This window comes from Physeter macrocephalus, chromosome 1, assembly GCF_002837175.3.
Source record: "Physeter macrocephalus isolate SW-GA chromosome 1, ASM283717v5, whole genome shotgun sequence".
Lineage (NCBI taxonomy): Eukaryota > Metazoa > Chordata > Mammalia > Artiodactyla > Physeteridae > Physeter > Physeter macrocephalus.
Window position 1 is genome coordinate 115,316,793 of NC_041214.2, and position 27,651 is coordinate 115,344,443.

The window sequence follows — 27,651 nt, forward strand, 5'->3', positions numbered from 1 at the left end:
GTACCGCAAAAAAAAAAAAAAAAAAAAAAAAAAAAAAAAAAAAAAATTAATGGGAAAAAGTCTGAGGAAAAACAGGATATTTGCATAGTCTAATCTCCTCCCAAATATACATTAACTACAAGAGGGGAAAAGTAATTTTTCAGCAACTTTCTAGGAGACACCACCTTAACCAAGTGATCCCTGTTAACATCCCCAGGAATAATGCACGTGGACATCATGTACCCCCGGATATAATGCATAAAGAGGGTATGCAACTTTTGTGATGTTCCTGCCAAAAATGCATAACCACAAATTGAATCATGAAAAAACAACAGACACACCCAAACTAATGGACATTTTACAAATCACTGACTAGTAGTTTTGAAAACTGTCAAGGTCATGAAAGACAAGGGAAGACTGAAGAATTGCACAGATTAAATGCAGACTGGACTAAGGAGACGCGATAAGTAATGCAATGTGGGATCCTGGATGAGTCCTAGAAGAGAGAAAGGACACTAGTGGAAAAGCTGATAAAATCTGAATAAAAGTCTGTAGTTAAGTAAATAGTACTGTACAGATGTTTGTTTCTTGGCTTTGATAATAGTCCTATGCTTATGTAAAATACATCAGGGGAAACAGTGAGAGTTATATTGGAACTATATTATTTGAATAACTTTTTCTGTAAGTCTGAAATTATGTCAAGGTGAAAATTTAAGGAAAGTTATAGTAATATATTCCCACAACAGCAAAACAAGCATTAAAGTATTCATCAAGGGATTAAGTAAGGACACTGCTAGATTTCCATTCATTATTTTGAGATAATTTTTTAAATCAGAAATCACATATACAAGGGGCCAATAATCATTTTCAGTGGCCCATAATCACTTTCAGTGATTAAGATTCCTACTGGTCTTTATTCACTCCTATCAATACATAAGAGCATCAGGAACTTGGTGAAAAAGTTCCTAAGTAATGACTGGTTATTTTACCTTGCAGCCTGGAAGGATGGTACTCATTCTCCTGAGTTTATGGATGCAAATTAATGTCTATAACATGGATTTATCTATAGCACTTCTCAAATTTGGAGCCATCAAACTCTTTACCAGAACAAATTGCATCATTCTTTCCAAATGATTTGGAAAGAATTTTCACTTTTGAAATGAGTAAGATTTCACCCTCTAGATGGCTCTATTCAATTTTATTTAGATGTATTAAAAGGCAATATTATGTATGCATAAAGTTGTTTTTATATTCTCTTTTCTCTCCTAGTTCTTACAGTGTTATCTTCAGACTGAGCAACCTGTTACTAGAATTTTTAACCTGATACTTCTTATTAGAGTCTACCCAATAATTAGCAGGCTGTCTTAGGAAAGAGAGAGAACCACAGGAAGGAGACAGTAAGTTAGAAGTAGATCTAGGGAGGTGATTAGAGTGAATGACCTTGAGAAAACAGATTAACACTGAAGAGACAAGAATAAATTCCTTCTGAATACAGGGGAAGTTTATTCTCTCTTGTAAAGAGAGAAGTACACTCTGGCAGAAAGAAAATAAGGTGGTGATCCCGATTAGCCCCAGTGCTGCTTGAACAGTGTGATACACAGGGCCACCAGACTATGTCATCTTGTTACTGTTTCTCAGTCACACTTGGTTCATTTTCTATTTATCCATATGTATACATTATAATTCCAAATGGCAAATACTTTGCAGTAAATCTCCTGAGACTCCATTAGACTCCAGAAACTGCATAAGAATAATTCATCACTAATTTACATAAACAGTAAATAGTAAATATTATGGATGGTAGGAGAAGAGAGAAAATCTCTATTTCTTCTCTTTTTGTTGCCTCTCATCTTTCGGGTTGCATCTCTTCCTACTTTCATGCTATCAACTCTTTTCCTCAATTTATCAACAGTGCTCTTTGGGGCAGCAGCTTCTGTCCTGATCTCCAGGTTCTCTTGTGTTCTTAGTAATACCCACCATCTTTCTAACCTTTCCTGATCAGTTTTCTTTCACACTTTTCTCAAGAGCCAGTTCAAATATTCACCAACACCTCAAGCCCTCTACCTATCACCTCAGCAAAGGATCTAGCCTTGTACATGATTGAAAAAAGGAAGGCAGGTAACTCCAAAGGCAGCTGGGTCTTCTAGCTACCAACAATCTTTGCATGCCATAGTTATCTATGTACCCATTTAGGGTCAGTTTGGTACATTTTCTCCCAGTGTCTCAGGCATTTAGAAAAGAAAGAATACGTGGGAAAAATGAGACTAAGTTTTGAGATGATTTTGTCATTTAGTATGAAAGCAACCTAGGATTCAAGAAGGATGGTGGAGAATGAATCCAGAGAAAGAAGACCCAGGGACCTGACCCAGGAGGGCAGGCGTTTTGACTTTCTTATCCATTGCCAAATACCTAATGCTTTAGAAAAGTGCTGGCGCATAGTAGTTAGGCACATAATAAATATTACTTAAATGAATGAATGATTTAAAGAATGCTAAGCATTTGGAATCTAAGTAAGAAATGAACACAATCTAATTTGCATGTTTTAAGCTATCAGTCTGACTGCAGTGCACACATGCCTCACTCATTCTAAAGTCCACTGCAATCTTGGCCTTGATTCTCACAGTGTGCTGTGATGGGCTGTGTCCTCCTAGTTGCTCCATCCAATAGATGCTTCTCAATCCTTATTTTATTTGTCTTCCCAGCTCATTTTATGCTAATGACCCATCTTTCGTTCTTAGAGATCTGTCCTCCTTCTTCCAGGTTGTTCTGTCTCTTTCATAAGCTTTTCTTTTCAATTCAGCCTGTTAGGGCTAGTTCTCCTCAACCTTCTGGGTAATTTCATCCTCCCGATGGCTTCAACTACTGATCACCACCCATTATTTGCACCTGCACACCAGAATCCCACCGAGGCTTCAGAGGCTTCCTGGAAGTCTTTAAATGTCCGAGACACTTCCAACTTAGCACGTCCAAATCAGAATTCATTGTTAACCCTCCAAATCTATTATTTCTCCATAATTTCCATTCCTTCTCCCTGCTTGTGTAAACCAGAAGCTTGTAAGTCATCTAAAACCATCCCCATTCCCTCATTCCCCATATATAATCAGTCACTCAAGTCTCCTAATTTAAACTTGGAAACAGCTCTTGAATCTATTTCTTTATGTTTCTCATCATTTTTCACTTGGAGTACTATACTAGCCTCCTTACTGTTTTACCTGCCTCTAGTTTTTTCTTTCAATATATAATTCACACTGTTATTACTTAGCTCCAGCTGTTTTTGATGCTTCCCCAACATGCCACATTCTTTCTTAGCACAAGGGTTTAGAACTTATTGTTTCCTCTGCCTGGAATACTATCCTACCAAACCCTAGCATGGCTTGCTCCTTCACTTCACTCAGGTTTTCTCTTTATCTAAAATTATATTGATATATTTAGATTCCTTTTTGTTTCCTCCAGCAGGGAAAAGCTCTGTATTTTTCACTACTCTATTACCAGTGATTAGAAGAGTTGGCACCCAATAAATATTCTCTGAATAAAATAATGAATAAATTAATGAATAACTGTACCCAAAATAGCACATGCCGCACCGTATTGGGAAATACTGGCCTACTTGTTTGTTGCTCCCAGTGGACTGGAGCCAACAAATGAGCTTCTCAAGAGCACTGAGACCTTGTTTTCTCTATCTCTAGGTTTTAATAAGCAGTAGTGTCTGACACCTTGGTGGTGCTCAGTAAATGTTCCAAGGAAAACAAAACAAAGTAAAACAAAACTCTTAACCTACCTTAGCTAGTTGAGTAGTTGAATTTCACAAGAAAGTCTAATTTCTTTCATTAGAATCAGTTTCACAGAATGTTTTACTCCCTTCAACATACATTCCATATATCCAAACCTTGATTTTGCTTACAGCAAAATTTTACCTATACTTTTCTACTTTACAGACTGTAAGATAAACACTTTATTAAAGGCACTTTTTCTTTCTTCCTGATAACCAATACGAACCTGACATTATAATAAAGTTGGAGGTGGGGTGGTGAGTTATTACTGGCACAAACTTTCCTTACCAACGTCTCATGACTCTTTCTTTTGGCAAAGGAATGAAATACAAACATGTTAGGATTAGATGTGACCTTTCTTGTTTTGTAGTACAATCTGAACTTTTCAATCTTTTGTGCAGAGGAAAATATTGAGGCTTAAAGACATTGAATAACTTGCACAAGGCCCTGTGTCGAGTAGCAGAATATACAAGCAGGTGGAGAGGCAGCTATCATATTGGTGGCAACTGTAATAGTTGAAATCTTGGAGAATGTATTACTTGACAAGTAAAATGCAATTCTGGGACTGGAGAAACAGTTCTTGTGTATTTACTGTCCGTTTGACTGGCCTGAATCTACTCTCTGACTTAGAGTCCATGTGGACCCATCAAAACTATTTGGAAGAAACCCTCAATATTCTGGAATATTTAAAGATGGTTTGTGGAGGCCCAGTACTTTGTGTTATAGATTCTATGCTGTTCTAGAGTCCTTAGCAATGTCCCATGATAAAATAAATTTATGTTTGGGAATTTGTTTGATATCCTGATTGACTTCTATTATTCCTCACTGGATTTATGATTTATTTGAGATATAGTTAGTATACCTACATTTAGTTGTTACCTAAGCTGGGAGATAGGCACTTCATTCTTTCTCCTTTTGGTTCTTCCATATCATCATGAATTCAAACTGTAGGGCCCCATCTTCTAGAGTGTGGTTACTGTATTGTGTTTGTTTATCATTTAACCACAATTCTTATCTTTTTAGAGAAGGAAGCACTTTCTCTTTTGGATATGTAGTTAATGACACTGGTGTATACATCACCTGTAACAAACTGCTACTATCCATGGTACTAATAGCTACAAGTCTGTTCTCTGACTGATGGCTTCTATTTGCTTCTTGGAGAAAATATATGTGCTAAGCAAATGGTTTAGCTGGATTAATCTTTCTATATCAGTTGCTTCTTAATAGGTTAATGAAATTGTGATGTGTGTCAAACAAATAGGTTCAACTTTTATCTGACACACTTTCTATATAATACTGCTTTTAATCATTTAACTTTGAAGTTTATAAATAAAAGTAGTTATATGCACAGGTATGAAAGAGCAAAAGTGTTTCCAAGAACTTTATAATATGTATCTCTTGGCGATAAAACCTATAGATAAGATAAAAATTATGCATGTTAAGAATTTATAAAAGGATCTGATGAAGATTTTGATCTACAATTTTGCATTACTTGCAACCGAGAGTCAGTGCATTTATTTCTCAGAACCCCAGGATACTCTACTAACATGACCGTATAAACCTATACTGCATCTTTATCTTTGTCAGTATTAACTTTTATGCAATATGGTAGTCCTTAGGCAGCATTAATTGCTAGCTATCTCTTAGCTACTTAAAGGTAATCTTGGAACAATTACCATGTATTTATGGGAATGAGGCATTCATTTATTTATTGCCTTTCTCTTAAAAATCCCATAGCATTTGCAAGAAGATAACAGTATAAATACGCCCACTTGTCTTTGCAGGAATTATTCCTTTCTCCATCTCCACCACCCACCTCAGCATCACCACAACACCCTTATGTGGGGCTCATACTTACAAGTTAAAACTACAATGATTATTGCCACTCAAAAGCATATTGAATCCATCCTTTCTCAATTAGCCTTTCTTTTCTTATCTTTTCTCTCTTTCTTTTTCTTTTTCTTAAAATGGAATAAGGACCTTCACCTAGGAATCATACAAATTGGGCTACGTAAGGGTCACTGGTCCCAATTTTATACAAGATTGTTAGAGATGTAAAGCAATCACTCTGTTAGTTGTTTGAATGTCTTTGTGAAATAAACTGAGTATTTCAAACTGGCAGACAAGTGCCATAGATTATCTTATTAAACTTATTCAGTTGATTTAGAATAAATAATTCCTACTACTTCATAGGGCCAAATTATATATAATATTATATAGATAGATAATAAAACACATAGGGATACATGAATAATTCACAGAGTGTGATTTATCAAAGGTAGAAAATAAATATCTGATCTTTGAATTTGTTAGATATTTATTTCCAGATATTTCATGCATAAATACTCATATGAGCACTTCAACAGCATACTTAAATTATTTTAAATGCTTTGCAAAGGTTCATAATCCAACTTTAAAATTATCTTTTTCATTCCAGAGAGATATAAAACAGAAGGAATAACTTGAAATGTTTGTGCTAAATTAATGACAAGGAAGTCAGAAAATATAAAAGAAATAATTAATATGTTGTTTCCTCTCTCTTTTAGATTAGTATTTTTGTTAGGTATTGTGGCATATCTGGATCTCTCCAAATTTTACATGAGAGGTAGTTTATTCCACTCACCTAAATATTTTCCTTATTTTTAAAAAGTATTGTGTTATTTTATTCAGACTGTCATTTATTTAATGCTATTTAATTCAGATAAGACAAAGTGTAAAACTCTGACTTCTTCACTGTGATACAGCAAAATAAAAAGCAAAGAAACAAAAAATCCCATGGGTCTGTCAAACAGACAGACCTCAGTTTGAACATTAGTCATATCACTTACTATGGGTTAGAGGTCCTTATGTGGGTTAATTCACCCGTTTGATATTCAATATCCTTCAGTGAATACTGAAGGTTCAGCAGATATGCATAAGAGTTGCCATGAGAATGAAATGGTAAAATATGGTACAATAGCTACCATTTAATGTGGCTTACTATGAGTCACATGCAATGCTAAATGCTTTATACATTTATAAAATTAATTCTTACAGTATTCCTATTGGGTAGGACTTATTTTGGCCCCATTTTACAGTGTGGAAGTAAACAATAGAGAGTTAAATCATCTACCTAAAACTTCACAAGACTTCAGTGGCAGGAGTGGAATTCTAACTGGTGTCCATCTGTTTGCTTATCTGTTGCTGTGTAATAAACTATCCAAAATGGAATGGCTTAAAACAACAACCATTTTATTATCTCTCATGATTTTATGGGTTGATTGGACTGAGCTGGGTAGATACTTTGCTCCACAAAATATCATCTGCAGCTGCAGCCATCTGGCAGTAGAAGTAGGGGCTGTAATGTCTGAGATGGTTCTTTACAAAGCTGGCACTCAGTGCTGACTATCTGCTGGGAGCTCTTGTAGAGCTGTTTTTGACTAGAATGCCTCAGTTCTCCTCTTTGCCGTTCTGCGTGTGGCCTCACCATATGTACTGGCTTTGCTCAACACTGGAGACTAAGTTACATGACAGAGTGTTCCAAGAGGATAAGGTCCAGTGTACAAATATGTAAGATGCTTCCACTTGTATCACACTTGTTAATGTCCCATAGGCCAAGGCTAGTCACATGGACAAGCCCACAATCAATGTGGGAGAGAACAACACAAGAGCATAAATACTGGAAGGTTCTACTAAGGCCACTAAAGTAACAGCCCATGGCAACAGCTGAAATCAAAAGCAAACTTTTGTGTCCTCCAAACTATCATGGCTATCAGTAATTTTCTGCTCTCCTTGGATAGCATGTTGGTCAATGCATTGTGAGAAGGACTTTGGAGTTTCAGACAGAGTCAGTTAAATGTTTTTAGTAAGCTTTTACACTTTCCTTCTTCCAAATATAACATGAAATTTCAACTTCATTTAAATGGTTTTAAAAGAAATTTCAGTTTTACAAAAGTAAAATGCCTCTCAAAGAGTTAGATTACTTTTATGAGTTTATAATGCCATACTATATTGAGTTTTATATGTTATAACTCATTAGTGAATAAAATAAGGAGAAATATTAAGTTATGCCTTATCATTATTCAAATAAAAGTTAATATATTACAATCTATTCCTTAGATGATATGATTAGTTTTGGATTTCTGAGAAACTTTTTTCCCAAAGGAATGGTTTTGATCCCACTATTTCTGTAAAAACTGGATTTTTATTTCAGAAATTGTAATTCTTTTCTTCATTTTATATAAATGAAAATAATACAGTTCTAATGGCATTTATGTAGGTAGGTTCCATAAAGAACTTTTTATTTAAAAGTTTTACTTTAGATAAAGCATTCTATATTTGTATATGACATTTATTTACAAACAGAACTATTTTACCTTAATGACCCCAAATATTTTAACTGTTTCTCCTATTAATATTGAAATTTAGGTAGGTTCAGAAGAAGTGAATTGCTTACAGAAATTAGGAAAAAAATATATAACCCTTTACCTTGATTTATTATTTCAAGTTAAATTAGCAAATGATTTACAGGTAATAAAAAAAACATTTCAAAGCTGTTTGGTGACCAATGCAAACTCTGATAATGTCATAGACTAATATCAAGACTCCACGGGACGATATCTGAAGATGATATCTGAACTAAGTTATCCCCTAAATGACTGTAATATTTCTATTAAGCTTTTTTTTTATTTAAGGAATTGAGACAGATATATAAAAGAAGAAAATCAGTACTTACTTTTTGTGACAACACCTTCTAAGCGAATGATATTTGGGTGGTCAAACTGACCCATGATACTTGCTTCTCTTAAAAAATCTCTTCTTTGCCGATCCATGTGGCCACCTTTCAAAGTTTTGATGGCAACTAGGATCTCTCTTTTCCCTGGTGTTTTCAAACGTCCACTACAGACTTCTCCAAATTCACCTTAAAATATGAACAAAAGCAGTTAGTTGTTTAAACAGAATACTTATATTCCAGAAAAATTGAATTGTCGCAAAGTACCATCTTTTTGTTTTTTAAGATGATGACCCTCAAGTGTGCCATTTTTACACAGAGATTTCTTCCTTAAAAATTAAACTTGTAATGACAATATGCCTAATCAGCATCATTTGTAATGAATAATGAAATGCATTTTCATATGCTGTACCACAGGAACTTCCATTGATAGATATCCCTGATCTGATGAGAAATTATAACTAGCAGAATGGGTGATGCTAATGCAATTCTACAGAAAAGCAATCACTGCATAACATTTCCTGTTCCTGTTCTCAATACTGATATATGGGCCAAATGCCTGCTCTTTTCAGGGAATCCATCAGGCATATGTAGCTGATTTGATTGCACAGGCATATGTCTGGGTGTCACTGCCATTAGAAGTCAATGCTAGTGTCAACTGGTATATGAACATATTGAAAAGACCACAATGAACTCAACTATAATTACTTATTATTGTTGAGTTCACACAGGTTAAATTACACGTCACATGGTTTGAATACAAATACAGTAAGATTATCTACAGTTCAGCAATGGCTCCAATGGATAGATTAAAAAAGAGACAAATATTTATCATGAATTTACTGCATATATATCCAGTGCTAGAGTGCTGTGGATTTCAAAGAAGTATAAGAGTTGGTCTTTGTTCTTTGTAGCTTATAGTCTAGTAGGAGAATTTAGATGAAACATTGAAACACTTAGGAACCTAAGAACCAATCCCTGCAAATGTTGTATTATTTAAGTAAGAACAATGGGAGCTGCAAGACTTCCTGGAGGAGGTGGAACTTTTGCTGGACCTTGAATGATGGGTAGGATTCGGATATTCAAGAAAAGTAGCAACATTCCAGACAGGAGTATATGGAGTGAAGGAAGTGAAGACAAAGATTCAACGGTCAGAAACAGTAAAGAGAATGACAGGGACGTAGGGCAGTAAGGAGACAAGGTTGAGTAGAGGGGCTATTGTGGGAAGGATGGTCAGAGATTTCTCAGTGCAATGCAGTAAATTCAATAAAGCTTGAGATTTCAGATTTAATTTTTCTATCGTCAATTCCCTGCATTTACTTAAAAGCATGATGCTTGATCCCCAATTTATTCATCTATGAAGTGAATATAATAATGAAACCTTTTGTAATTCTATAATGTTCCTTCCTCATAAGGATACTGGGAAGATCAAAAGTGATAATGCATATAAAAGTGCTTATAAACTGTAAAGTACTATTTATATGCTTTAAGTTATATAAATCTTTGGAAAGGTGAAAGAAATAAAAATTAAAATATCTTCAGTTGGTTTATTAGCTAGCAGTTCTGGCCAGTAGCTCGATGCTATGTAAGTTTAAGTGTAGAGGATCAAATTAAATTTTTGCAGCACCACAGATTATCCATATTTTCTTTGAACCAATTCATTACAGTCAAATAAATGTTGACTATTCATGAATATTAATTATATTTCTGTATAGATGCTAAGATGTTTTTCTAAATGAAAAAATAAAAACTAGAAAGGAAATCAGACAAAACTTTGCTTCCTAAATTATGTGTAAACATGTCCATTAGAAATAAAAAGCAGTCTAGCAAGTTTTATATATATATATATAATATATATATGGTAAAAATAAATAAACAAGCAAACAAAAAATGCTGACTAGAATGTGGTCCCTAAGTTCAGTGTATGTGATATTGGGGTTTTACAAATCTTACATAATTTGACATCAAAACAAGAATAGTTTTTTGTTTTGTTTTGTTTTTTTACTTAATGATGCTTTCAACCTATTGGAAGTTAAATGTTCTTATGTTCACAGGAGAAAGAAGCCATAGTTTTCCAGTTTTGTTTGTAATAATGTTTTTAATTTTTTAAAGATTTTCTCTTAGACATAAAAAATTGGCAAATGATAGAAATTTTCAACATTTTTCTATTGAGGCTGTGAACCTTGAGAGTAAAGGTATATGTACGTGTTTAAATTAATGTCCGATATATCCAGGCCTACTAAGATACTTGAAATTCCTTTTCAGATCACTCTGGTTTGCTTTAATGAATATCTAGAACAAAACAAATATTTTTTCTTCTTCTTTCTTTTATTTTGCCTTAATAAATCTGTTAGTACATATAAAGATTCAATAATATTTTAAAACCTCTCACCTGCCATGAGCCCAGATTGCAAGTGATTTTCCGTTAACATTTCATAGTAATTCAAATAACCTTTTGAATATAGTGAAATGAATAGCAAACTCTGTTGGTATTTTATCAAGACAGGCAGAGTGGCAATTTACTTTCTCTTCTGTTGTGTGAAATTCATGTAATCTTATTAACACCAGGCAGGTATTTTCTTCATGTCAAGCTTTGCATGATCAAGCTGTTATCACACTTATTTCAGTGACACTAAATATGGCTGCCTCAGTTAAAGATCTGAGACTCCTAGTGCATTATTTAGGCATAGTGCAAAAAATTCAGTCATAGAATATATTAAAACTCTTATCTGTGGTAAGCCTGGATGAATCAGACAAATCAGCCAGAAAGGAAAAAATATTTTAAATTTAATGCATATTTTAAAATATTGCCAAAGACTGATCCATTTTATGATTGCCCCTGTAGCAAGAGTGGAGCCCCTGTATGTAATCATAGGTAAGAGAATTTATTCCTTAATAAAATGAGAACTTTTATACATACTGGTTAGTCCATCATTAATCCATCAACAATAGGAATATGGTGTTAAATACTTTTTTTTCCCTTTACCAGCACAGTGTCACCATCATTATTACAAAGCTAGCACTTATATAGTGCTTATCATGAGCCAGGTCTAAAAACCTAAAAAATATTTTAATCTTAACAACAAAACTTTGAGGTGGGTACTGTTATTATCTTCACATTACAGATGAGGAAACTGAGGCATACGAGCTAAGTAACTTGTCCATGGTAACATAATTACAAAGTGGTAAGCTGTAATTTGAACCTAGGCAATCTGGCTCCAGAGTCCATGCTTATAATCACTATTCTCTGCTGTCTGAGATATTTATCATTGTTAATACTTGTGTTAATATGCTAAATTCCCAGTTAGTAACAATGATGTCTTCAAACTCACTATTGTATAGTGTTCAAACACATTAACTGGATATGCACAGGTAGATGGAATGATAAAACCATATATTAGGAATCCTTCAATATAAAATGGAAATGGAGACCTCGCTTAAATAGGTTGTATATTAGATGGTCTGGAAAAATCACTACAGTCTATCTAGTTTCAAAAGAGTCAAGAAAAATATATCTAGGATAATTGATCTTCTGCCACTGACAGCCCACACACTTGCTAACAATCCCATCTCTCTCCCTGGATGGTGTTAAAACATTTCTGGACAAGCAATTTTGTTGTATGGTACATAGGGTCATATTAAACTATCAATTAGAATTGGATTTTCCACATAAAGCCTATATCATTTAACTAAAACTGTGGAGGAGGGTAGAGGCAACAAGGGACAATCTGTCTTGGAGGATTATCATATCAACATCCCCTGAAGGCTTTCTGAAAGTTTACTTCCCCTGTTCTGAGATTCTGGTACTCCCTTACCTCCAGCCCCTTGAGAGTCACTGAAGCAGAAAGCCACTCTCCTGATGGTTTTTAAAAACATACCTCTCCCTGTGTCCTCAAGTCCATTCTCTATGTTTGCATCTTTATTCCTGTCCTGCCCCTAGGTTCTTCAGAACCATTTTCTTGAGGGGGAAGGGTAAGCTGGGACGAAGTGAGAGAGTGGCATGGACATATATACACTACCAAACGTAAAACAGATAGCTAGTGGGAAGCAGCCGCATAGCACAGGGAGATCAGCTCGGTGCTTTGTGACCACCTAGAGGGGTGGGATAGGGAGGGTGGGAGGGAGGGAGACGCAAGAGGGAAGAGATATGGGGACATATGTATATGTATAACTGATTCACTTTGTTATAAAGCAGAAATTAACACACCATTGTAAAGCAATTATACTCCAATAAAGATGTTAAAATAAATAAATAAAATAAAACATACCTCTCAGGTGTAATGACATGTTTCTTTCATCACACTTGCTGTTTCCCTCTGACGGGAACGCTCTCTACAAGTTGTTCCCCTTCCTCCCTTGTCTCCACCCTGCTCAGTTCTTCTCTAAGCGATGGCTTCATATAAGCAGCAAATGCCAAGCTTTCCCCTCTTCAGAAACTTACTCTGATGAACCCATCTCATTTAGTCCCCCACCAACATCAGGTCCCTCCAAATGAGACAGAAAAAAAATAGCAGCTCTACAATCAGAAGCCAGCCTCGCTCTCAGAGCTAGGCTATGTTATTCTCCTATCAGACGTTATACCAACCTCAACCTCAACCAGGTTACTCTGAGACACAATTAAATGAGACTGAGCAAGGCTACTGCATAATTTTGCCTAAGCACAGAAAAAAAGGCAAGGTCACATTGCCCAGAATACTAAACATCTCCTCCTCTCTTGGCTAAAATGAGTGACTGCTACTTCTCTACCAATTAAAACCTTATTCTTGTTCTAGTCTCCCTTCCCTGTAGATAAGATTCAGTGAGATACTACGGTGGAAGTCCTAAAACTAAGGCCCAATATTATGTGCTGTTTGACAGCGCGGGGGGGGACACGGAGGGCCTCAAATGGCTTTACCATGGGTTCTCCTCCTCACTCTGCTCCCACAGATAAGGCCAAACAACCCATCTTATCAAACGAATAAGGTGCAGTTCCTCTTCATCCCTGAGTGACAGGTTTCACTCTCCTGCCAGCCTGGGGAATGATTCAGGCAAGCCAGTCACATCCTCCTGAGGGTATCGGGGGTAACCTACCCTCTTGACACTACAAAGCCTGTCTCCCACAGCCCTCAGTTGTCCACTGGGTTCCCAAGTGTAGCCCAGGTGGCCCTGTGTGGCATATGATGTCCCTCCTCCCCACCGCCCCGGCTGTAAGTATATAGAATGAATAAGTACCTGTTAATCTCACCTGTTCAATGTAAGGCATTGTGTATTTGGCCAGCACAGGGTGATGGAGGCACCCAATAGGAGGCAATGAGAACAGATATTCAATTGCAGATTTGCCATTGCTTTCTGACAGCATTTAATCCAGAGCAAACTCCTGCTTTCTTGGACCCCCTGCCAAATCACCCAACCAAAGCCCAAGTGCTATAATAGGTTCCTTCTAACACCTTCTTACTGACACACACTAGAGTTCCCCATGGTGTGTGTTTTCCCTTGCTGAAATGAGCAATAAACCCAGCTTTTGCAACCACAGTGTGTTCCTGGGGTCTTTGGCTTGAGAGCATTAGCATAACGTATTTACTGTACAGCACTTTTGACTATGTGAAATTATCTTTGAAATTCATTTTTAATTAATTTACTCATTTAGTAACTATCCCTCCATTTCAACACTTCCCCTTAATTCCATCCAGTCAACTGTAATCTAAGTCATGATGGCACAGGGATTAACTGTCTCTATTTCCTATTGTACTCTCAGTGCTTAGTACATAATAAGCACTTCTTTAATACTTGCTGCATGAATGTGGGGAAAACACAACTCTAGACTCAAAGTTGGGATATCTTAGAGAGTAAAAATTTTCCAATTTTTGCTCTTCTTTCATTGTATACAGTTAAGAGATACCGCAATACCTTCTGTATTCAGTTGTTTTTTTTTTTTTTTAAACTGAACTGCAAACAATCCAGTTTCATTTCTGAGTATAAAGGCAACAGGAAGAATACTTTAAAGTGTCATATAAGGAGTAAAAAAAATAAATAAATTAAGTGTCATATAAGGAGTTAAAAAAGAAGAGGCATAGAGGAAAAACATATAACAGATTTTTAATTCAGTTCTAGAGGGATTTATTAGTCTCTTGAGGTCTTAAGGTAAATTCCATTATTATTATCAGGAGGGTCACACACCCCATTGCATTCACTGTCTGTCATTCAGGGATGAAATATCAGAATCCTTATGACTAATTCCATCATATGAAATATGAAAGAGAACACAGCACACATTCCACATATGAAAGAGAACAACATCTTTTTGAAAACATAATCTCACACCAGTGGAAATGATATTTGAATGTTTCTGATTCAACTTCACAGAAAGATCAACACAATGCAAGACTTCTCGTGTTTAACAAGGCTTGTCAATAGGAAGAGTCGACTAAGACATGGAAGAGGACAGGTTTACAAGTTAGGGTTTCTATTTCTGGCATCACCACTAATTTGTTTTGTGGCATTAGAGGAAGTCATATTATTTTTTCCTGCTTTAGTATCATTGTGGATAGGTTAAATACCTACCACCTATCTTCTTCTTGAGAGATAAAGATTAATGTGTAAATTTTTACAAAGCTTTTTAGTCTAAGAAAAATTCCATGTAACCACTGACTCTTTTAAAATTATACTGATACCATAGAGAGTATGTTAAATATGTCACTCTAAGTATCCTTCACTGCTGGGTTCTTAAAGCGTAAGCCAGGAAGCAGGATTTCTGCAAGACAGGAGAATGACTTCCTTATCAAACAAGGGGTAAGGATTTCTTTAGTGAATGAGGTCAGTAACACATTATCCATTTTTTCCCACACCACATTCCAAACATCAGACAGCCTCTTTTTCTTTCTGAGCAAGTTTTTATTCTTTTCTGCTAAAACAAACTCCCAATTATAACTGTCCTCAAGAAGATTAAAGTTTTCTCTATATCTGACATCATAAAGTCCAGTGTATTACTCACTTATTGAATACTCTTATTCATATTATTTTGACTTTTCAAACTCACTGTTACCTCTATTCCTAGAACACTTTTTAAATCCAGTATCAGCCTCTACCACAGGCCTCTTGTACCACCTGCTTTCTTCCCTCAAGGCAGATTGAAAGAGCTCTTTAGACTAAAAAATATTTGCATTTCAAAACTCTGCTTGATGCTCTATAAAAATTTATTCTCTATGCTGCCATCAGAAGGACTATTTTAGAAATAAAATCTAATTTAAAAAAATCTCTGTGACCCAGAGAAAGTTACTCAATGTCTTTGAGTCTCCGTTTCCTTATCTATAAAACATGACTATCTGATTTGCAGAATTATAAGAAGTAAATGTACCTAGCACTGCCTCTGGCAGCTCCTACCGTTACCACATATTTTCGCTAGCCTTGCGGCCACCCATTCTCTGCAAATGAAACCTAGGACCGGTTCAAATATCTGCCAGTCTCTCCTCCCATAATCAGGCTGCTGAGCACTCTGCATTGGATAGAAGTGTTACGAGAAATATATAGTTCTTTTCTCAGCTATAATCCCTTTTCAGTACACACACTATCTCAGGGTAATATCTTTCACTACCACCAGCTACTGCCTTTAGGTTGTTAAGTTCCAAATCTACACTTGCAGCTCAGACTTCTCTCTTGAACTCCAGACTTGCATAACCACCTAGAAATCTTCTAAGGGCAATCCTATCATTATCTCCTATAGTAGCTGGCTTGCACTATTATTAAAAAATACCACAGATTGGGTGGCTTAAACAACAGAAATTTATTTTCTCACAGTTCTGAAGGTTTGGGAATCTAAAATCAAGGTGCCAGATGATTGGCTTCCTGTTGAGGGCTCTCTTCTTGGCTTGGAGATGGCCACCTTCTCACCGTGTCCTCATGTCCTTTCCTTGGTGAGGCCATGGAGAAGGAAGAGATCTCTCCCTCGTCCTCTTCCTATAAAGTCACCAATCCTATCATATTAGGATCCCACCCTTATGATCTCATTTAACTTTAATTAAAACTTAGAAGCCCTATTTCCCCATACATTCACATTGGGGGATAGGGATTTAACATATGAATTTTCAGGGTTGGGGGAGCACAATTCAACCATAATATCTCTTAAAACCTGCTTTTCTGTCTTTATCCCTTAATTCATTTAGTAGCTCCAAAGACGTTCACATTCTAATCCACAGAATCTGTGACTATGTTACCTTATACAGCAAAAGGGATTGAGATGTGATTATCCTGGACAATCCAGTTGGGTCCAATGTAATCATAAAGGTTCTTATAAAAGGGAGGCAGGAGGGAGAGTCAGAGAAGGAGATGGGATGATGGAAACAGAGGTAAGAGAAGTCAGAGACAGATTTGAAGATGTTATGCTGGTGGCTTTGAAGATGGAGAAGGGAACTTGAACCAAGGAAGGCAGGAGACCTTTAGAAACTGGAAAACTCAAGGAAACAGATTCTTCCCTGATGTGCCCAGAGTGAATCAGTACTGTCAACTCTCTGAGTTTAACCCAATGAGACTGATTTTGGACTTCTGACTTGCAGAACTGTAAAATAATTAATTTGTGTTTTATTAAGCCATTAACTTGTGATAATACATGGATGGCTTTTAGCACAGAGTTAGTTCTCAAATATTACTTTCCATTTTAGGCTGGATAATATCCTCCATTTAAGCATGATCCTTTATTACTCTCCAATGTCCCCCTTTTATATTTTTCTATTAACAACACTTCTCTCATTAGCTGTAAGTTTCCATTCATTCATTTCCCCATTACACTGAAAATTTTGAGCACCGGGATTTTGTCTTCATTTTAATCCCCAGTGTCTATCATCATGAACAGCATGGGTCTAATGTTTCCTGACTGCACGATTGGACTGACATCCTCATGACAGACACCTTCATCAGTATTGAATCCTCTATGTGAAAATACACATTAAACATTTTCAAGTGTTACTTGAGTGGGCAAGCGTGAGACAATATCATTTCCCCCAGCATGTATGAATTCCTGCACTAGCACAAATAAGACATTTTGGAATTCAGTCAGGCAATAAACATAATCAGTATTCACAGCAGAGGACTTGTGTTTAGTCAAGCATGACTAAGAGAAGCTAGTAGACTGTCAGCTGTAATGGTCAAAATGTTTTCAAAACTGGGAGAAAAATCAGCTTTCCAAAAATACAGAGATGATTATTTTGATTTAAAAAGCCAGTGAGTGTCCTGAGCTACTATTAAAAGTGATATTACACAATTCTTTAATAGCAATAAAGACTTTGAATAGCTTTAATATACCAAAGGTTTATAATAAACCTGTATTAGTTCATTTTATCTTAAAGAAAATATGCATAGATAATCAGTAATGACTCTGTAAATTAAACCATGATTCAGAATTGTAGACATTTTAATGTGATTATTTATTCTCAAGGGACAGTAACAGGCGCATATTCTAATAAAATGAACATTAAAAACTTTGTTTTCATGTTAAAGTGCTATTTTCACTAATGTGAACATTATTTTAGGCAAACTTTTATTCAGTCAGTTTTGTCCTTCAGCAGACATTCATCATAGTTCATCTTCTAAAAAGCTTATGCTTCATTATTTTATTTATTCAGAAGATGTTTTCACTGAGTCCTAGATTGCAATATATACTGTTATTATATGTGTTTGTTTCTAGGAAGGAAATACTGTTGCGAATTAAACTATGAACGCTGCCAGTTGTAGGATGCTATCTAAATTCAGTGACATTAAAATGAGAACATTTGCTACAGCAAAAACTTGAAAGGAAAGAAGCTATCACACATAGGCCAAATAACTGGAATACAATCTCATTTTGGTATATATACTTCTACTCTATTTCCTAAGCATAAAGTTTATATTATTTTTCTTAAACGTGTACTAATACTATATACTATTTTTCTGTATATAATTAAGACCCTTTATTAACTATTATAGTATATGCAGTTTCCATGTTATTACATATAACATATCTTAACAAATCTCTTTTTAAAGAGCTTTGCAATCAGCTTTTTTATTATTATTTAAAAGACAGTTTTTACCATCAAATTTCATATGAGTCATTATTATAAACATTATAGAGCAACATTTTTGTCATTTATAATTTGTATAATTTCACTCCTTTACACTAACTGAACAAATACACACTTAGAATATTATTATTGAAACAAACCCCAAACAAGTGAGGAAACAATTTTTGTTCAGTGATACATCCAACCTAAGAAAACTGCCTAGCATTATATTTCATTAATACCAAAATACAAATCAAACAAACATTTTTCAGCCCGCAGATTTGTCTGGGGAATAAAACTTTAATATTCTTTGAAAGCATTTCTGTATATGTATTTTGGAACTACATGTTTGGTAAAATTGGCACCCCACCCCAACCCTCAAAATTTAGATCCGAAATTTCCTTTGTGGGGAAAAAATTGTTAAATACTGATACAGGTTATAGAGTGGATATAGGACAATATAGGATCTTGTTCCTCCTGAGGTTTTGTAAGATACAATCTTCTAGAAACTTGTCTCCTTTATCCAGTTTTTACATTTATTGTCACATACTGTTTATATTTTACTATTGATTTTTAAATATTTATTTATTAATAGCTATATCTTTTCCTTTGTCATCTGTAACATTGTTTACTTATTCCTTATATTTTTCTTGATCTTTTTTATCAGAGTTTTATAATTTTATTAACATTTTTAAGAAAATAATTTTTTATTTTTCTCTATTATGTTTTCTATTTACTGTTTTTAATCTTTTCTTTACTATTTCCCTTCCACTTTCTTTGTGATTATTTTATTTCCCTTTTTCTAAATTGTTAAGTTGGATGCTTAGTGCATTAATTTTTAGTAGCTCTTCATTTCTAAAATAAGCATTTTAAGACTATATATGTATTTACCTCTAAAGTACGGCATTTATTGTACCACATGAGTTTTAAAATGTGTTTTTTTCATTCTTATTTAGTTCTAGAGATTTTCTCATTTATATTAAAATAACCCATGAGTTATTTAAATGTTATTTAATTACATTAAAAATAACCCACAAGTTATTTAAAACTATGTTTTAAACTGTCTAATTTTTTATGTTACCTTTCTACTTATTTCTAAGCTAATTGTACTTTGGTTAGAAATGTATTCTATAAAAATCTGATTTGTTGCAAATTGCTTTATGGCCTAGTACATGGTCAGGTTTCATTAATATTTTTGTACTTTAAGAGAATGTGATTTGCCTGTTTACAGATGACATGATACTATACATAGAAAATTCTAAAGATGCCACCAGAAAACTACTAGAGCTCATCAATGAATTTGGTAAAGTTGCAGGACACAAAATTAGTATACTGAAACCTGTTGCATTTCTATACACTAACAACAAACTATCAGAAAGAGAAATTAAGGAAACAATCCCATTAACAATCACATCAAAAAGAATAAAATACCTAAGAATAAACCTACCTAAGTAGACAAAAGACCTATACTAGGAAAAAAAGACTATACTAGGAAAACGTAAGACACTAACGAAAGAAATTGAAAATATCACACTAATGGAAAGATATACTGCATTCTTCAACTGAAAGAATCAATATTGTTAAATATTAATTTTTTAATTTAACAATATTTAATTTAACAATATTAAATATTGTTAAATGACCATACTACCCAAGGCAATCTACATTCAGTGCAATCCCTATCAAAACACCAATAGCATTTTTCACAAAACTAGAACAAATAATCTTAAAATTTGTATGGAAGTGCAAAAGACCCCCAAATTAGCCAAAACAATGTTGAGAAAGGAGAACAGAGCTGGAAGAATCAGGATCCCTGCCTTCAGACTGTACTACAAAGCTACAGTAGTCAAAACAGTTTGATATTGGCACCAAAATAGACACATAGATCAATGGAACAGGATAGAGAGCCCAGAAATAAACCCACACACTTATGGTCACCTAATCTAGACAAAGAAGGCAAGAATACACAATGGAGAAGAGACAGTCTGGGAACTTTGTGGTTCTGGGAAAACTGGACAGCTACATGTAAAAGGATGAAATTAGAACATTCTCTAACACCATATACAAAAATAGACTCACAATGGAATAAAGGCCTAAATGTAAGACGGGACACTATAAAACTCCTAGAGGAAAACATAGGCAGAATACTCTTTGACATAATTGGCAGCAATATTTTTTGGATCTGTCTCCTAAAGTAAAGGGAATGAAAGCAAACATAAACAAATGGGACCTAATTAAAATTAAAAGCTTTGGCACAGCAAAGGAAACCAAACAAGAAGACAACCTACTTAATGGGAGAAAATACTTGCAACTGATATGACCGATAAGAGACTACTATCCAACATATACAAAGAGCTCATATGACTCAACATCAAGAAAACAACCTGATTAAAAAATGGGCAGAACTCCTGAATAGACATTTTTCCAAAGAAGACATACAGATAGACAAAAGGCACATGAAAAGATACTCAACATCGCTAATCATCAGGGAAATGCAAGTCAAAACCACAATGAGATATCACCTCACACTTGTCAGAATGGTTATCATCAAAAAGAATACAAATAACAAATGTTGGCAAGGACATGGAAAAAGGGGAGCTATCGTACACTTTTGGTGGGAATGTAAACTGGTACAGCCACTGTGGAAAGCAGTATGGAGGGTCCTCAAAAAACTAAAAATAGAACTACCATTTGACCCAGCAACTCTACTCCTGGGTATATATCTGAAAAAGAAACAAAAAACAAAAAAAACACTAACTGGAAAAGATACATGCATCCCAATGTTAATAGCAGCAGTATTTTTACATTTGCCAAGCTATGGAAGCAACTGGTTGTGTCTATCAACAGATGAATGTATAAAGAAGATGTGAGATATATATATATATATATATGTATTATATATATAAATAATATATATAAATGGATGGACTTGGAGGGCATTATGCTGAGTGAAATAAGTCAGAGAAAGACAAATACTGTATGATATCACTTATATGTGGAATCTAAAAAGTACAGCAAACTAGTGAATATAACAGAAAAGAAGCAGATTCACAGATATAAAGAACTAGTGGTTACCAGTGGGGAGAGGAAGGAGGGAGGGGCACACAGTGGTGGGGTAGTGGGAGGTACAAAGTATTAGGTGTAAGATAGGCTACAAGGATGTATAATACAATATGGGGAAATAGCCAATATTTTGTAATAACTTAAAAAAATAAAAATAAAAAAGGGGAATGTGATTTGGCAAATTTAGGTTTATCATTCTATCTATATATCCATAAGATAGAATCTGTTAATTATATTCCTCACTCCCTCTAGCCTCACTGATTATTTTCTACTTGATCTAGCAATTATTAAAGAAAGTGTATCAGAAATTCCTACCATACTGGCAGATTTATCAATTTTTGATTATACTTCTACTGTCAATTTTTGCTTTCAATTTTTGGAATGTTTTTATATACCTCCTTGTTGAGAGATTTAAGAAACTAAAGTCCAGGACTGTTATCCCTAATACTGAATGCCACCTTAGAAATTATGAAAATATTGTTCACAAAGTGTTAGAATAGGCAACCCTTTGAGCTTGAGCATGGCCATTGAAAAACTATTTCTTAATATACTTTTACTCATTGCCTCCTATTACATGAAAAGAATAATAATAGCAAAGTAGGTACTAAGCATTATTTTAAGCTCTTTATATAAATTAATTCATTTAAAATGTGCATTACTGAACTAACAAATTGTGGAAATTTAACAAATAGTAGGACCTTCAAGCTTGTTTAAATAAACCACTGATAGTATTAGAACTAATTAATTCAGGGATGTCCAGAGGACAACCATATATTTTGGAATCTCAGTGGAGATAAACACTCTTCTCCATAATGTCTACTAGTACCACTCTCATTGCTGGGGTGGATTACTGCTCTCATCCAGCAAGAAAATTCTGGGTTGTTTTTTTTTTTTTTAAGGATATAAACAGTATATGGAATATATACCTTGAAAATTCTTATCAACCTAGCATTCTAGGAACATATTTCTTCAGCAGATCCTTAGATTTTTAATCCATTCAAAATCTACACTTTTGGTATGGTACTTGCAACTCCAAATTTAAGACTATATATTAATTCCAGTGTCCCCAAATTAGCCATGAATAGCAGTAGCCATCCCAGATTAGATGACACCAGTTATCATGTTTGAAAGGAAAAATAATGGGTTGAACTCTGCTACTTGAGCTCTGCAAGAGTATCTGTTAAAATCACATAAACAACATCTAGTCTTATTTATTAGATTAAAAGCTCAAGAAATGGTTGACAGCCGCAATATTATCATGTTTCAAGTGCTTTCTAAGTTTTATCACATTGCATTTTAAAATCAAATTTAAAAATGTAAATTAAAAAAAAACCCTCAATAGGCTAATGGAAGACAGAAGTAAAGAAAAATGCATTTATAATAATGTGAATATATACCATATGACTCGTTGAAATTGAGATTAATGAGCAGTAGAATTTTCAGAAATTTTAAAAAACATTTTGACCAGGCATATAAGACTGCAAGCAGAGCAGAGAAAGATGCTAAATAATTTTTTGTCATTGTTTCTTTTCCTTTTTTATTTTTTAAATAATGGAAGGCCAGATGATTCCTTTGAATTTCATTGCACAGAAAAGCATGAACAGGAATATTTCATGCTTATGTTAATGTAATAAACAAAAGCTGCATGTCACTTGTCATGGATGCTGCTAAATAACAACAGAAAAAATATCCACAACTTGAGTAAAATATATTGCATTTAGTCTGCATATACAGGGAAATTTTTATTTGAGTTATTATAAAACTGGTATTTCCACACACTAGCTGCTATCTTTAGGTAAAAACAGATCAGTCTATTTTTTGATCCATCATTTGCTTTTATGTTTTATTTAATCAAAAGTAAGCCCAACATGCTCTTTAACAAAATATTTTGAATCATATGGATTTTTAATTGATTTTTAATGTTAGAAATTTAAAGTTTATTTAGGAAGATAAATAGGAAACAATTCTAATAGTCTTATATCATGTTGTGAAAAACAACATGAAAAGGGCTTTGGGTTAAAATAAGGGAGAGAGTCAAAAATCAATATATATTAGAAGAATACATTTATTTTTGAGGTATCTCCAGGGCTTGTCTCATTTTGTAGAGCATTGAAAACATAGTAGGTCTGGCAATTGTTTAAAGATGGTAGCATAAACATGTGCCTATCTCTCTTCCCAGTCTGATGCCCCTGTAATAATAGAAAAGAAAATCACTAGGTGAAATCCTTTAGGATAAAGCACCAGAAATGGGACTTCAGTGGATGAGAGTTTAGCAAATTTTTAAACATGGAAAGTGATTAGGGAGTATTGATATGTGTAGTAGAGTACAAAAAGGAAGAGAAAAGATTGCTTTCGTTGAGAGGAGAGAAATTCACATGGCAGAACGACAGATGGACTCCTGGCTCAGGTGCACCCATTATGGTAAAGGGCAGGAGTGAGAAGTGGGCCCCAAACAGGGCAAGGGTATATTCTGAAAATTTTAAAGGGAAGAACTGACCACTAATTCCTACAAAATATCAGAAGATTCTTTCATAGAAAAAAAAAAATTCCCAGGGAAAATACAAACCACATATTGGCATTTGAGTATCTCCAATAAAACAGGTCCCTAAGTGCCCAAAATGTCTCATTCAAAGCCTCCAGAGGGAAAAATATTTTTAACTTACAATTCTATGCCCAGATTACTTATTGCATTTATTGAAAAGACATTTTCAGATCTAAAAGAAAATATAACTCATCTGCAAACTTTCCACTCTCAGTTAGGAAGCAAATGGAAGGTTTGTTTCAGCAAAATGATGATGATATACAGAAAAAGAGGAAGATCCTGTGATAGAGGAAAGAGTGGCTTTAACTAAATGACCAGGATAAAGGATGAGCCCCACGTATTAATCCAAATGGAAGCAGGAGAATAGGACTTAGGAGCGCAGGTGCTCATGTGGCAGTCTGGATATACTGGATGTTGCTCTAGTCTTAGAACAGTGTAGATTTTTTTTTTTTTTTTTTTCCCCAAGGGCCAGATGATAAATATTTTAGGCTTGTGGAAAATGCTGACTCTATTGCAACTACTTAATATTACTTAATTCTGCAGTTGTAGCATGAGGGCAGCTATAGACAATGACTTAAACAGATGTGTGGGGCTATGTCCCAATAAAACTGGCAATTTGGCCTGTGGGCCATAGTTTGCTGAAACCTTCTCTGGAGAGGCTCAGCCATGAATTCACACATTACCAACAGGACATAGAAGAACAAACCTACTCTGGAGAAGGTGGCATCATTAAAAAGGACCTACAAAATTCAGTAGTCAGGTTAAAAGTGGCTAAATCTTTCTCTGTTTTCAGCTTGACAAAAAATGACATCTGAGTACCAGGAGCTCCTGTATTAGAAATCTTAGCAGAAAAGGCCAAAACATTTTACAAACACCACATAGTAATTTGAAAATAAGCTGTTTTTACATTTCCACTTTTATCATAGGTAAGAAACTGCCATAAGTATAAAAAATAACATGTATATATGTTGGAATAATATACAAGACTTTAATATTTAAAGTTAAAAAGGGAACATCAGTTACACAGGTTAACAACTACATTGAGAGGAGAAGTGCGTGTCTAAGAAAGCTAAATCTTTATGATAAAAGGAAGTCAACAGACAATGTCTAAAGGAAAAATAGATATGGAAGTAATCATGGGACTTACAAAATAGAGTGAGTTAAACAAAACAGAGTGAGTTAAAAAGTATTGCCACAGATGAATAGGACTTGGAGTTGGATGGAGAGTCAAGAGAAGAACAGAATGCTTGTGCTTTTCATTACAAGCCCTTCTATTTTCTTTAACTTTTTGGATATATGCAAGCCACTCTGGTTTTGAAAATTAAAACAGAAACTGAGACTTGTTCTATGTGTCTTGCTGAATCCCTGCTTTCTTACTGGTTTCTCTACTGCCAATCACTGCTTATTGAAATCCTCCTTCCACAAGACATCAGCATAATCATTTTAATTGCAAGGTTGTGTAATTCTTCTAACATTCTTTAGTTGCTCTCCAGTCTCTTTAGGATGAAGTCATCTCTTGTGTTGGTCTTCTTTGATTCCTCAGTTTAACTTGTCTGCATTTTCTCTGAGAGGCTGATGGTCCCTTATCATGTCTCCATCACAACACTCAACCCTGGCATGTATAAGGTGAATTACTATCTTGGCCCTCTCACTCCAATCCTACACCAGGCTATGACCCTTTTGAGGATAAAATTCATTTAATGTATGAATACCTTTCATCATTTTTTTACATTGTAAATTCTATTCAAATATCCATTCATTAAAGTTTATGTAGCACCTTCCACATGGCTGAGGACACAGAAGTGAGTGGGAGAGACAAAGAGGAAGACAGACAATGGAAAAAACAAAATAGAACAAATATATGTCAGTTGGTAACAACTGCTGCAAAGAAAAGGCAGAGTAAAGGGGAAAGGGAGTGTGGGAGGAATGTTGCTACTCTATAAATGTCCTTAGAGGCTCAACATCCATTCATGATAAAAACTCTTACCAAAGTGGGTATAGAGGGAACATATCTCAAAATAATAAAAGCTATTTATGACAAACCCACAGCCAATACAGTACTCAATGGGGAAAAGTTGAAAGCCTTCCCACTAAAATCTGGAACAAGAAAAGGATGCCCACTCTTACCTCTTCTATTCAACATAGTATTGGAAGTCTTAGCCACAGCAATCAGGTAAGAAAAAGAAATAAAAGGTATCCATATTGGAGGGGAAGAGTTAAAATTGCCATTATATGCAGATGACATGATACTATATATAGAAAACCCTATAGACTCCACACAAAATCTACTAGAACTGATAAACGAATTCAGCAAAGTAGCAGGATACAAGATTTACATACAGAAATCAGTTGCAGTTCTTTATACCAACAATGAAATATCAGAAAGGGAGTGTAAAAAAACAATACCTTTTAAAGTTGCAACACAAAAAAGTAAAACATTTGGGAATAAACCTCAACAAGGTGGTGACATACACTGAGAACTATAAAGCATTAATAAAAAAATATAGAAAATTGAAGATGATTCAAAGAAATGGAAAGATATCCCATGTTCTTGGATTAGAAGAATACTGTTAAAATGGCCATACTACCAAAAGCAATCTACAGATTTAACATGATCTCTATCAAATTACCCATGACCTTTTTCACAGAACTAGAACAAATAATCCTAAAATTCATATGGAACCATAAAAGACCCAGAATTGTGAAAGCAATCCTGAAGAAAAAGAACAAAGCAAGAGGCATAATCATTCCAGACTTCAGACAATACTACAAAACTACAGTAATCAAAACAGCATGGTATTGGCCCCAAAACACACATATGGATCAATGGAACCGGATAGAGAGCCCCAAAATAAACCCACACACCTATGGTCAATACGACTCAACAACAAAAAAACAAACAACCCACTCGAAAAATGGGCAGAAGACCTAAAGAGACATTTCTCTGAAGAAGAAATACAGATGGCCAGACAATAGGCAAAAAGATGAAAGTTGGACAGTCACATGTAAATCAATGAAGTTAGAACATGCCGTCTCACCACACACAAATAAACTCAAAATGGCTTAAAGACTTAAACATAAGACATGACACCATAAAACTCCTAGAAGAGAACATAGGCAAAACATTTTCTGACATAAATCATACCAATGTTTTCTTAGGTCACCTCCCAAGGCAACAGAAATAAAAACAAAAATAAACAAATGGGACCAAATTAAACTTAAAAGCTTTTGCACAGCAAAGGAAACCATAAACAAAATGAAAAGACAACCTATGGAATGGGAGAAAATATTTGCAAAAGATGCAACCAACAAGGGCTTAATTTCCAAAACACACAAACAGCTCAGACGACTCAACGACAAAAAAACAAACAACCCACTCGAAAAATGGGCAGAAGTCCTAAAGAGACATTTCTCTGAAGAAGAAATACAGATGGCCAGACAATAGGCACATGAAAAGATGCTCAAAACTGCTAATTATTAGAGAAATGCAAATCAAAACTACAATGAGGTACTACCTCACATTGGTCAGAATGGCCATGATTAAAAAGTCTACAAATAACAAATTCTGGAGAGGGTGTG

The 27,651-nt window shown here is 34.7% G+C and overlaps 1 protein-coding gene across 2 annotated transcripts in view; it reads right to left on the reverse strand.

Moving 5' to 3' along the window:
- The window catches only part of EPHA6 (EPH receptor A6), an 874,792-nt gene that overhangs the window by 198,592 nt on the left and 648,549 nt on the right, over positions 1 to 27,651 (reverse strand). For both annotated transcript variants that reach the window (XM_024120422.1, XM_024120421.1), the window contains one exon: positions 8,464 to 8,649. In XM_024120422.1, coding sequence (XP_023976190.1) covers positions 8,464 to 8,649 — 186 coding nt within the window. The remainder of the gene's footprint in view (positions 1 to 8,463; positions 8,650 to 27,651) is intronic.